At 44.3% G+C, this 12,264-nt stretch overlaps 1 protein-coding gene across 2 annotated transcripts in view; it reads left to right on the forward strand.

Annotated features, from left to right (window-relative positions):
* UBE2R2 (ubiquitin conjugating enzyme E2 R2) overlaps window positions 1-12,264 on the forward strand; it is a 48,909-nt gene that overhangs the window by 32,274 nt on the left and 4,371 nt on the right. For both annotated transcript variants that reach the window (XM_071730136.1, XM_071730137.1), the window contains exons 2-3: window positions 6,292-6,378; window positions 10,440-10,537. In XM_071730136.1, the coding sequence (XP_071586237.1) occupies window positions 6,292-6,378; window positions 10,440-10,537 (185 nt within the window). The remainder of the gene's footprint in view (window positions 1-6,291; window positions 6,379-10,439; window positions 10,538-12,264) is intronic.

The raw sequence follows: 12,264 nt of genomic DNA on the forward strand, positions 1-12,264 counted from the left end.
GTGGATCTTATAGCTGCCTTCCAGTAGCTGAAGGGAACCTACAGAAAGGCTGGAGAGGGACTTTTATAGGAGTGTTTATAGGAGTAGTAGGACAAGGGGAAATAGTTTTAAACTGAAGGAGAGTAAGCTTAGAGTGCATATTAGGAAGAAGCTCTTCAATATGAGGGTGGTAATACACTGGAACAGACTGCCCCAGAAGCTGTGGCTGCCCCCTCCCTGGGGATGTCCAAGGCCAGGTTGGACGAGGCTTTGAGCAACCTTGTCGGGGTGAGAGGCATCCCTGCCCATGGCCCCTTCCATCCTTAGCCATTCTATGATTCTGTTTTGTCCAAATGGGGAAGTTAGTGTTTGTGTAGATATAAATAAGAACTGAATCATGTTTCTGCTGGGAAGACAGTCACACAGACCAACCTCAGCATAACACACACCCCCACTGAGCCTCGCTTCGAGGCATCCGACTCCAGTCAGTGGGAAACCAGAAGGTATCAGACTGGAGCACAATCTCAACATGAGGCCTTCACTGGTGGTGGAAGTTTGCTCACATCTGACCTGTCGAATTCTTCAATTTTTTTTTTTTTTTTTTTCTTCTCTTAGCATCAGGCCTGATCCTGGCGCGAGGGTTGAATTGGAAGCAGAATCTAAGCAACATTTCAGCATGGGAATTCCCAGGAGAATACAGAAACCTCAGTATGATGTCAGCTTTCTTGTGTGGGAATCTGGAATTGCTTTTAGTGCTTGGCTCCTGTGGTCGAAGCTTAGCAAAGCTGTTGATAGGCAGTTTGTTACGTGGAAGATGACCAAGAAGTTCTGTTTAGTGTTAGGTTTTATATTGCTTCTGATACTTGCCTTTGCTGTGATGAGATATCAGACAAATGCAAAAACTTTGTGAATATGCAGAGGTTATAGATTAAGTACTTGTTGGCCCAGGGTACCTCTATTTCAGATTCAGTGTCTGTTGAATGCTTCATCTCCTGCAGGTGTTGCAGTGTTTTTCTTTAGCATGATGTAAAGTCAAACTGTTGATCCAAACAGTGGAAGTGTAGCTGGCAGCTGTTAGCCTGGTGTAGGTGGGTATTCCTGTAGTCTGTGTTCCTGTGTCTGAGCTCTGAGAACACTGACCTGCAGTTTTTGGGAAAAAAAAAATCGTCAGAGTAACGCATCCATGCCTTTGGAATTTTATGCTAAGGAGCTCAGATGTCTAACCCTGTCTGGAAATGCTCTTCTTTGCCATTATCAGCCTGGCATACAAAGTGGAGGTTGGAAAAACCCCTTTGTCAGACGATGGGCTGATGTGCACATCTGGAGAGGGAGGGGGCACCTTCTGTCCCTGTGCTGGTGGGGCTGTGCTCAGCTGTGTGAAGAGAGCAGCTTCAGGAGTCTGCAGGTGGTCTCTGACCAAGAGAAACTTAATGCTTGGCTTCAAGCCTGTCCCCAGCTTTGTCCCTCTCCACGTAACAGCTGCCCTGTTGGAAACCGAATGCTCCTGAGCTCAAGAGCACCGATAATGAGTGTTTGGAAACACTTTTAAAGTGTTTTTGGCCAGAGCCAAAGCGGTTGTTGCACGGCTGGGCCTGCATGGCAGAGTTATCCAGGCAGTACCATGGACTCTTCCTGCAGTAACACCCACTGCAAGGAAGAAAGATCTTCTCTGGATTCTGTGCTGCTTGAGATCCTGAGCACAGCTGAGTTGTGCAGGCTCACTTGGTCTCAGGGTGAGTAGCAGCTGCCATGAGCAGTACAGGTTAAGCTAGATGCTGTCAAGGTGCCTCAGAGCTCAGTGGTGTGAGAAACAGGGTGCTAGGGCTTTACTGCTGACTTCTGTTGAGTGTGTTTTCCAGCACAGGGTATTTAGTGCTGCATGGATTAATCCAGGCTTAATATGGAAGAGGAAAATCCATTAGATGAACTGTATAAGTGCTCGATGTGCTAGAAGCAGTTCAGGGCGTGCTGTGGGATTAGGTATCAGTGCTTAATCCAGCAGCAGTCTGGAGTTCTGTTTTTGTTGGCTTTCTCCTATGATAAATACATGGTGTAGTTAGCAGCACGCTGACAGGGGGCATTCATGAGGGGTGCAGCTACAGGGGGTGATGATGTGGACAGTGAGGAGCCTGGTTATGCCTCTTAGGAAAAAAATGAAAGGGCCTCGTGCTGTCTGCAAGTTCTGCAGCTCTTACTGGGGTCTGGGTGAGTGATCTGTAGGAGACCTTGCTGAGACCTGTGCACAGTCAAGTAGGAGCTTGCCTGTGGGCTGCCTGTAGCAGATGGTTATAGAAAAGCAGAAAATAGTTTGGAAACTCAAATGCTTCCTGTGTGTCTGATCTTAAATACAGTTTTCAAAGGACCTCAATTTCCCTGATGCTGCGTAGGGCTTCATTAAGCTTGTGATGTGTAAAAGTAAAAATTTTCTTTTAACTGGCACTTCCAGAAACACCAAACAGCTGCAGTTTCTGTTGGCTGCTGTAAAAACTGCTGGTGCTCCTGATTTCCCTAAATCAGGCCAACTGTCATGCTCATGGCTTTCCAGGAAAAGTGTGCTTTTCTCCCTGTGGATTTTCTGCAGTAGATGGATAGGATGGATTCTCCATTCCTACCCTTGCTGCCTAAAAATTGGGATTTAGGTTTTATTAGGTTGAGGGGAATAGAAGAAACCAGTGCCAGACTGTAGAAGTGTCATCTACATCTAGGTTGGAATAAATACTGAATTTCTAGAGAGCTGAAGTTAGGAGGGAGGTGATATTAATATGTGAGTGTAGTCAAGTGCATGGCAAGATCTCCAGGAATAAAGTCACTGTAGTAATTATTCATAGCGACTGAATCAGGACTTAGTTCAGCAGTTGACAGCAACATTAGGTTTGTGGTTCCAATCAGGTAACATAGTATCTAGTAAGGGCCTATTTTTCTGACTTACAAAGATTTTATTTTATTTTTTTTTTTTTTTTTAGAAGAAAAATAACAAATTGGAAGTGCAGTCAGTAGTGAGGATGCATGGGAGCTAGGCAGTAAAACAGGAAACAGAGTGACCACACTGGTAGCAATGATCTTAGAAAAGGTGTCGTGGTGTAACTTAGAGGTTAAAGTTATGCAGCAGCTGTAAATGCCTGTGAATATTTTGCCAGGCTGGTCTGTGTGATGTAACATCAGAGGATTTGATTTCTTTTCTTGGTACTGTATGACCAGTTATAAATTGGGTGAAGTAGGGGAAGGAGCTGGTGGTTGTGATGCCCACTTTCCTGGCTGCTGAGTGGTGTCAAAGACCTGTGGCTAAAATCAGGACTCTGGGACAGGATTATTTCTGTTCAGACTCCTCAGGTAGAGTTGTCCATATATTGTGAATGCAGTAAGCCTGGGTGGTTGTGGGTGAGGGGCTAAGTTGCATCTTTAATCCTTCTAAATTGGTTTGGCTTTAACAAAGCTAAGGAGTTGCCCTAAAACTCTGCCCCTTTCTGATACCTAGCAGCCTGGCTGAACTTTGCAGAAATAAGCTCATCTGATTTGCCCTGCATCAGTGAAATTGTTTCTGTGAGCTGCTGCTTTATGAAAAAAAAAACAAAAAAACCCACTTTATTGCTTAATTTAGTCTTTTTGTCTCAACATGTTTAGAATTAGAATTGGGCTTCTAATGAAAAAACTGACCTGTAATTGCAGTCGTTGTTGCTTCTTTGCAGCTAGTCTAGGAAATTCTTGGCTTGCTTAACCCACTCAAACTCAGTATTCAGTGAGAGCTGAGTGGGTTTACATCATCTCTCATGATTTCTCTTGCAGAAGATATGAACAGTAGCTTTCTGGGACCTGTTTGTAATGCCCTGGAAAAGCATTTGGTTTCACTTTTCAAATTCTGGATTATCTCACCACAGGACCTGAAAGTAATGCTTTCTGTTTGTTTGGAAGAAAACCCTGCCTGTAATGCAGAGTTTCCTGGTGCAGTGGCTTTTGGCTCTTGACTCTGAGATCAGGTTTGTAAAGAGGCTTCACTTGCCTTGTGCTCCAGTACAGCATTAAACACTTAGAGGCTTGTTAGAAATGGCTTATCACAAGTAAGGTGACTCTGATTTCTCTGAGCATGCTACTGGCTACAGGCAAGTTCGGGCCTTAGCTGCTTCCACATGAGAAGAAAAGGTTTCTCTAATTTCTGTCCAGTTGTGTTTTCTGGTGCCAGAGCTCAAGAAGCATCCTTCATGTGGCAAAACAGCAGCTTTATTTAATTCCATAATGGTTCTTACTGCAGGCAGGCAGGCAGATAGCCACTTTCTGTTAAAGAGTTGTGGCTGCAAAACAGGATTTAGGAGTTTGAAACAGTCTCCCAGGTTCTACAGCTTCTGCATGAGTATGCATCACATAGCAACCATAAGTAATGATTTTTACTGGGAAGACTGAGACCTTGGCTCCTTGACCATGTGCGTGGGACGTCAGTGTGGTAGTGCTGGCACACTGCTGGTAGTGTGCTTTTTGGTCACCTAGAAACTATACCTTTGTAGAACGCTGTATGTTCTGCCAAGAAATCTTGTAGCTAGCTCAACCCTGAGTTTTGTTGTCTCTTGCATTTTTAATCTCAGTCCTTGGGCTGTTTTATGTCTTAGATCTCATGAAACTGCACGTAAGCACAGGAGTGGGATTTCTCGGGAAAACCCCAGTGGTCCAGAGGAGTCTGCAGCTACACCTTGCCAGCTGAAGTGTATCTGCCCAGCTCCCAGTGCAAGGTGGCAGGTTGTAGAGCCAGGCTTTTCCTAGTTGTAGCAGTCACTTGCTTCTGTAGTGGTGTGGTGACAAGAGACAGTTGCTTCCTCCTCCTTGGAGCAGTGCCATTCATGTGACTGACGTCAGGCTGTGGGATAGGGTTGTTCAGGCAGATCATAGATGTTTTGTTTGTGAGCATGCCGTGGCAAATGGCTGCAGGGTGAGGACTTAATATCACCAACAGGCAAGTACAGAAGGCAAAGCCATGCAAGCTGCTGAGTTTGTTTAATAAAGGTGAACAGAAAACCTTCTTTTCTTGGCTACCCAGTACTCTGGCCCCAGAGCATTTGGGCTGCGAGGACGACGCATGTGCTGATCTGTAAGCAAAGCTGTAGTCAGGTACCTCATGGCTCAGTAATCCAGTTTGTTTGGTTGCCTGCCTCCGTTTCTGGGAGTAAAAACTCCCATAGTTTGTCCTGTTGAATGAGGCTGTGGCACCTTGTGTCCAAGTGACAGACATGGTGAGATACTTAAATGGAAGGAGATGACCTGAGGTTCTGCTTTTGCCATGTGCATCTTGGTTTTGGGATCTCTTCTTTCACCAAGTCCTACATGAACCTGTCTGTGGTGCAAGGGCCATGAGGAGATCTCTGGAGATCCCATGCTAGAGTAGTGGTGGGACTTCCTTAGGTGGCTGAGCAAGGGACCAAGGGAAGAGCTTGTGTTTCACAGAGCTGCAAGCAGCCTGTCTGTCTCCCTTTCAGAAGGGAGTGTTTTTGGCACTTAACCAGCCCAGGTTCAGCCATCTTTTCTACTCTTTGGCTTTTCTGACTGCTGTTAAAACCCAGTGCTGGCTGGGGTCTCTGTAGTCTTTCCACGTATCACTCATCTCAGTCTTGACCCACAGCTGGCTGCTGACTTCAGAGGCACTGGAAGGTGATGTTTGCTGTCATCACCCATCAGTATTTGCTTCATCCAGTTGCACTGATTTATTAAAACAGACACAGATTGTATTCACACTTGGGAATATCTTGTGGTGGCAAGAAATGCAGTATTAGGAATATAGGTAGATAGTTTAAGTCCTATGAGAGCAAAAAAAAATATTTAGATCTCAGTACAGCGAGTATCTAACAATTATTTATTTATTTATTTATTTTTTTAACAGAATGTTTTAAAATATTTGCATTTGCCAGTGTCAAACAGGTCTATTTACCTTAGCAAACATCTTTAGCCTACTTCTGAACCCAGGGGGCCAGCAGTAGTCTCTTGTGTTCTAGGTTGTCAATCTATTTCACTTTGTTTAACAAGAGTTGTTGGGTAGGGCTTCTTGAATTAAGACATGGTAGATGCCTTTTTGCTTGCCTTCTGAGCATTGTGAGCCCAGGTCAGTCCTAGTGTTTTAATTTTCCTTGTTCAGTTAGTATTTTGCCCGTAAGAAATTGTAGTTGCACCATGGGGCCACATTGGCACTGATCTAAAAATGAATAATTTAATGGCCTTAATTGAAATAGGGTTTTTTTCCAATTTTTCACTGTCACGATCTTGCTGATCTCTTCTTTTTTGTGCCTGTGATCAGTTTCATTTCTAAAATATTTTGTTGTTTTGGTTTTTTTCCAGGCTCACATTAAATTTCCTATCGACTATCCATATTCACCACCTACCTTCAGATTCCTGACAAAAATGTGGCACCCCAACATTTATGAGGTAAGGTGTTTTTCTACACATTTTGTTTTCCTCAGGAATGTGAGAAGGCTCCCTACTTCCTTATTTAAAACTTCTGGAAGTATTGAATGTACTGAATGTCTCTAGCCATAACTAAAGTGATTAGCTGTTGGTGTTAAATATCACCTTCATGGTCCAGCAGTTAGGGCTCTTCTTGTAGGAGGGATGGAGCTGTTCTCATGCCTGCAAGTGCAGCAGGCAGCCCCAGATGAAGTGCTGCATCATAAGTGTTGGCAGTTTTAGGGGATTCTTGGGCCAAGGCTGATTTGGGGGAGCTGGGTCTTCACCCTCGTGTGATAATTAAGCAGCTAATTGATGTTTGTACACAGTTCACTTTAATATATCCTACGAAATTATGTGTTGAAGACAAGAAATAATGGAAAACAAGTCTTCTACAGCAGTCAGTCTACAGATGGAGGGGTTCAGACCTGGGGTGGAGAAAGAACTATTGCTGGGCCAGAGTCATGCACAGCCTGGTCACCCTGGGACCTGGGTGAAGAGGTAGATACCTCTGGACTTAATGTCTATTAGCCAAGTAGCCCTTAGTTCAGTGCATGGATGGGTCATGTTCAGAGGGTAATGATGTGGGTTGTCAAGTCCATAGTTGGACCTTGGTGCAGCTACATAGCAAGTACAGAATGGGAATGATTTTATATGGAAGTAATCAGTAATTTGGAACCAAAATTCATAAGGCTGTACTTAAAAGCTGAAGCCTGTTTTGGCTCAAAACTTGGGTCTTTGTGGAGTTCAGTCAAATCCTTGCTAAACTTCTGGATTTCTAAGACAAAGGAATTGTCTAGGCAAGCAAATTAAGTAGCCTGGTAGTTGAAGGGTTTGAGGACCTAAAGGCTTTTCAGAATGTTCTTGTTAGTGCAGCTCTGTCACCTTGTCACCTGTGAGATGCTCTGCAGGCTTCCTTTGGGGGCTCAGTTCAGATCAGGAATGTCACTGCTCTTCCTTGCTGTGAACAAATTGTTACTTCAGTTGATGCCTTGGGCTTGGAAAGCCCTTCTCTGACAAGTTCTTGCCTCTAAATGTCCATCCTGGAAGAAGCATGGTGAGAACCCATACTGATGGCTTAGACATAGATGGCCAAAAGCCACTCCAAACCTCAATGCAGAACAGGATAGTAATCAACTGAATGCTCAAGAGGATTGCCCTAAGGCCAAGGACATCCTGAAACCAGTCCTCCAACAGTCTTCTGACTTGAGTTTTTGGACTTTGCACAGAATCCTATGGGTAGCCAAGGATGGTGTTTCTCTCCAAGGATCTCTGTCAGCTACATGGGATTTTGATCTATAAATAAAGACAACTTTGAAACCTGCAGATTATTGCAGATCCATACTGTGGCTGTTGATTCTGAATCCAGAAATGCTCATGCAGGAGATGAGTGGGAAATGGTTACCAAAAATGGTATGTACAATATGAGTCTTGGAAAGGACCCCTCCCAGTCCTGGTAGGAGTGATGAAAAATTGGCTCTAGAAAGAACTGAAGGTAGGAGGAGAAATTAACCCAAAACCTGATGGGTGTATTTTGGCCTTCCTCTTCACATACTCCAGCTCTTAGCTTTGTACTTTGTGTTTGTAGCAGTATTTCTTGGAGCTGAGGATATCTGAAGCAGCTTGCAAGCTGTTTTGAAAACAACGTGTAAGAAGTGAAGATGAGGCACTGGGATAACTCCAAATGAAACTGGTAATAGATCAGCAAAGGCCTTGAGGTTTGAGGGTTTGTCAGGAGGAGGGAAAAAAAGAAAAACAAAACACAACTTTGTAGTGCAAGGAAGATGAAAGAAGGTATCAAACTTACAGAATCTGCTGGAGGGACCAAATGGAGAGATTGGGGCTGATATTCTGGTTCCTATCAATGAGACTTGATAAGCTCAAGTTTCCCTGTTTCCAGTTCATTGCAGTCATCTAGTTGAATTCTGGTAAAACTGCATTTGCTCATTTGCTTGTTCTTGATTTTTTTTTTTCCCCTATCTTTTTTCTCCTGACACAACCATTTTCAGTCCTACTGGAAGCTTAGGCTATTTCCCATTGGCAGATGAATACCTTCTCCTCCTTGTTTATATCTTTCAAAAACGTGTGTGGAGACTTTACCTTTCCAGACACTGTAAGGCAGTCCTGCCCTGCTTGAGTTCCCAAACACAGCAGTGATTGCTGCAAGAGGGAAATTTCTCACATCTTCTCTTCCCTCTGTTTTCATATTGCCAAATATCTGCTTGACCACGTGCTGCTGACACAGTAGCTTGAGGATCTTCCCCCAAGTGCTGTGATGCTTTCTTCTGGCCACCAACACTGCATTCTCCCAGGAGATGGTTGAAGAAAAAAATGTGTAAACTTATGAAAATTGTTAATAAAACCAGATTTGGCTGTGAGTATAATCTAACATTAGTGAGGTTACCTTAACCTTAAAATGATACTAAAACATATTTCTTGATTGCACAGGCCTTTTGGAAGTCCTAAAAAGGAAACTACCTTGTTATGACAAACTGTTCCAGCAACATTAAGTGCATGCTTGGGTGTTCAGCAGCTCCAGGTGCTTCACTGCATTTTGTGATTGTATTCTTGACAAAAAAACCTGTTTGAGAATGTTGAGGGCTTGCTGGGTTAGCATACCTGGCAGGGTTAGTGAACCACGGAGATCTGGATACTGATCACAGGCTTGCAGTATTGAAGGAGGATCTCATTTGTCTATAAAATAAATGTTGTTAATCAAGATGAGTGGACTTGTTTGGGAGGCCCCTCAGGTGAGCTGCTGCTGTCTGTGGCTGTCTGCCTGGGGGCTCATAGGCACAGATGCTGTAGCTGTGAGCAGCACTGATTTATGCCCTGCATCCTGTGCCACTGGAGGGTCCTGAGGATGCAGCTGAGAACTGCCAGCCCTGCAGTCTCAAGCAGAACTGATCCACACCCACAGACTCTCTCTTCCAGTTCCCTACCTGTGCCTTGAGTCAGGGCAACAAGAGGCCATTGCCCTCCAGCAGCTGTGCCACCTCAAGGCCTGGGGCTGCCTCTGGGAACTTGTGAAGTCTTCCCAGCAAAAGGCAGCAAGCCAGCAGGGCCTGGAGAGGCCAACATCTGCTGATTGGCCTCAGAATCCATCTGCACCTTCACCCCATCTGACAGCAAGGCACTGGGACCCCATGGTCCCCACTGGGACCCCATGGCTCCCTGGAGTCAGCTTAAGTGGAGAATATCAGCTATGGTGAATACTGCAGCAGCATTGCTTTGAAGCAGTAATGTCAGTGCTGTTGCTGATGGAGAATTGGTGTTACAGGCTCCTCAAGGAGATTATAAATGGTAGGCATGATAAAGCTTTAGACCTATATTCAGTCTATAACACTGAGTAAAGCACAGGTTGAGGATTACATGGCTGTATGGCACCAGTACACTGCGAAAGTATTCTTCCTCTTGCATGCTGGAAGGGATTTTCAGTGAAACCTTCAGAGAGCATCTCCTGTTTTTTCACCTGATACTTCAGACAGCTGTGTCCTAGTTGAGCCCACCCTGCACCATCTGTTCAACCTCCTTGTGTCCTAGGAGAAGCCTTGTTTTGACACCTGAGCTGGTAGTCCTAAGTCCTTCAATTAATTCCTGTAGCTAGTTCAGCTACCACTGGGAACAAAAAAAAAAAAAAAAAAAAAAAAGAGAAATATAAGAGTACTTTGGGTCTTCTGTGACTGAAGCTCATCTCTATTGCTGTTACAGTACTTGCAGTCTGGAGACCAATCTAGTTTTATGTGCCTTTACTACTCCTTTTGCTTGATTGGCAATGTTCTTTAAACCCCTTGATCTGGTTTTATTTTAGTACCAATCTGCAGACTAACGCTGTTTTAATGAGGGATACTTTGAATGTATAGATACAGAAGACCATGGAAGAATTAAGAACCATTTCCAGCTTTTGCATATTTTTGCAAGCACTTGGAGTGTCCATGTCAGCAAGGTTAAACTGCTCAGAACATAGCCAAGAGCAGTCAAGTTGTGTCATCACATCTCTTCCTCAAGCCAGGCTATTATAAACTTTTGTTTCTGTCTTGCAGAATGGAGATGTATGTATTTCAATTCTTCATCCACCTGTAGATGACCCACAAAGTGGAGAGCTGCCATCTGAGAGGTGGAACCCTACCCAAAATGTCAGGTAACTGTGAATCTGATGTACAATGGTGATCTCAAAGGCCTGTTCTGTCTCTCCTAGACAAAGGCCTGTGTTGGGAGAAGTTTGGAAAGGAACTGAAGACTTCAAGGGTTTTAGGGCTTGAATCAAGCAGTAACCTGACTTCTCAAGCTGTCTGAAGATACTAGAGTGCTGTCTGTCTTGATACTGGGCTAACAATGTGGAACCTTCTCTCCTATTCATGGGTCTCATGCTTTTAAAGCAAATCATCTCAAATGTTTTAGCCTTTCCCAGCCCATGTTACACTGTATGAAGAGTTTTCAAACTCATCCAAGGTACCACTTGGTGGAAGAAGTGAGTATTCAGATTCAGCAGGAACTCTGCCTAATCCTGCCTGCTGTTTGCCTTCCAGTATTTGAATCTGTCTCCTAAGGTGTGGTATCTTGAGCAGTTAGCCAGGTGATTTTAATCCTTCCAAAAAAGAATAAGGTTCACAAAGTAACAGAGGCATTAAAGGCTAATCTGTCCATTTTTTCCTGGTTCTGAATTTCTTCCTCATTAGAAGACACTGACAATGAAGAACTGAATAGGTGACAAGTCTCAGCTCATAGTTAGGAAACAGTTTTGTGAATTATTTACTTGCATCACACACATTTTGTATTTCATTATATACAACCCTGAAGATTCACTTGAAACTTCTCATGGTGCCAGCTCTGATTTCTGTTGCTCCTCACCATGGTGCAGTTTTCAGTCCTTACTCTCTTGTTATGTGTTGGGCTTAGGGGGTACATCTGGGGAGAAAACATTCCTCAGCTGGATCAGCAAATGGAAGTAAAACTCATCCTTTACTGCCAGCATCCCACGGGGCTAAGTGCTGACAGAAGCACATCCTGCTGGGGTCCCATCTGGTTTGCTAAGACTCCAGAGTGTCAGACAGGAGGCAGCAGGGCTGAAGGTGGGAGGGGATCAAGCTTGTGATGAGCTGCATGTGCCACCCAGGGCTTCTCTTCAGCTGCTGAACTGTGAGTGTCCTGCTGAACATTTACTACAGAAGACTGTGGCTGTGGTCTCTGAAGGGGGCAATGTCATTTTTCAACTTGGAGAGCACCTGTGCCTCCACCTCTGACAGTGTCAGACGTGCTCATTAATGCTTTTAAAGACAAGTCAGTATGGATTTCCCTACCACTGAGCTAGGTGAGGCAGGCATAAGTAAATATGGCAAGCATCCAGCAGACCATGTGCAGCTGTGATCTGTGTGGCAGAGAATATTGCTTTGCTTATGTCCTGTGCCCCATAAAGCTGAGGAAGTGGTGGCAGGTCTCAGAGCTGAGGCTTTTTGATCACTTTAGTGGCCCTTTCCCGTATCTCCCCTGTCTGCCCTTTGTCCTTAGAGATGGACAGGCCAGAACTGAGCACAATATTCAAAATGTTGGTACATCAGCATCTTGTGAAGATGGGTGAAGCCCTTTCTGAGCATTTAGTTGTGTCCTGAGGATTCCCATTTTTCTTTGCTTTCTTTTTTTGTGGCTGCTTAGGATCTAGGCAGTTCCTGCAACCATCTCAGGTGCACCAATGTGACTGTCAGTATGGCCTAGCCCAAAACTTTATACTGAAAAAATGTGCTAGGAAAAATCTGTACCTCTGGAGGTGGTTCTGGGAGGCTGCAGTGTGAATAGCTGGAATAATGTAGAGGGACTCATTCTGAAGACAACAGGGATGTAAACACTTCAAACAGCTCAGTGTTCCTCAGA

The sequence above is a fragment of the Heliangelus exortis genome, chromosome Z, assembly GCF_036169615.1.
Source record: "Heliangelus exortis chromosome Z, bHelExo1.hap1, whole genome shotgun sequence".
Lineage (NCBI taxonomy): Eukaryota > Metazoa > Chordata > Aves > Apodiformes > Trochilidae > Heliangelus > Heliangelus exortis.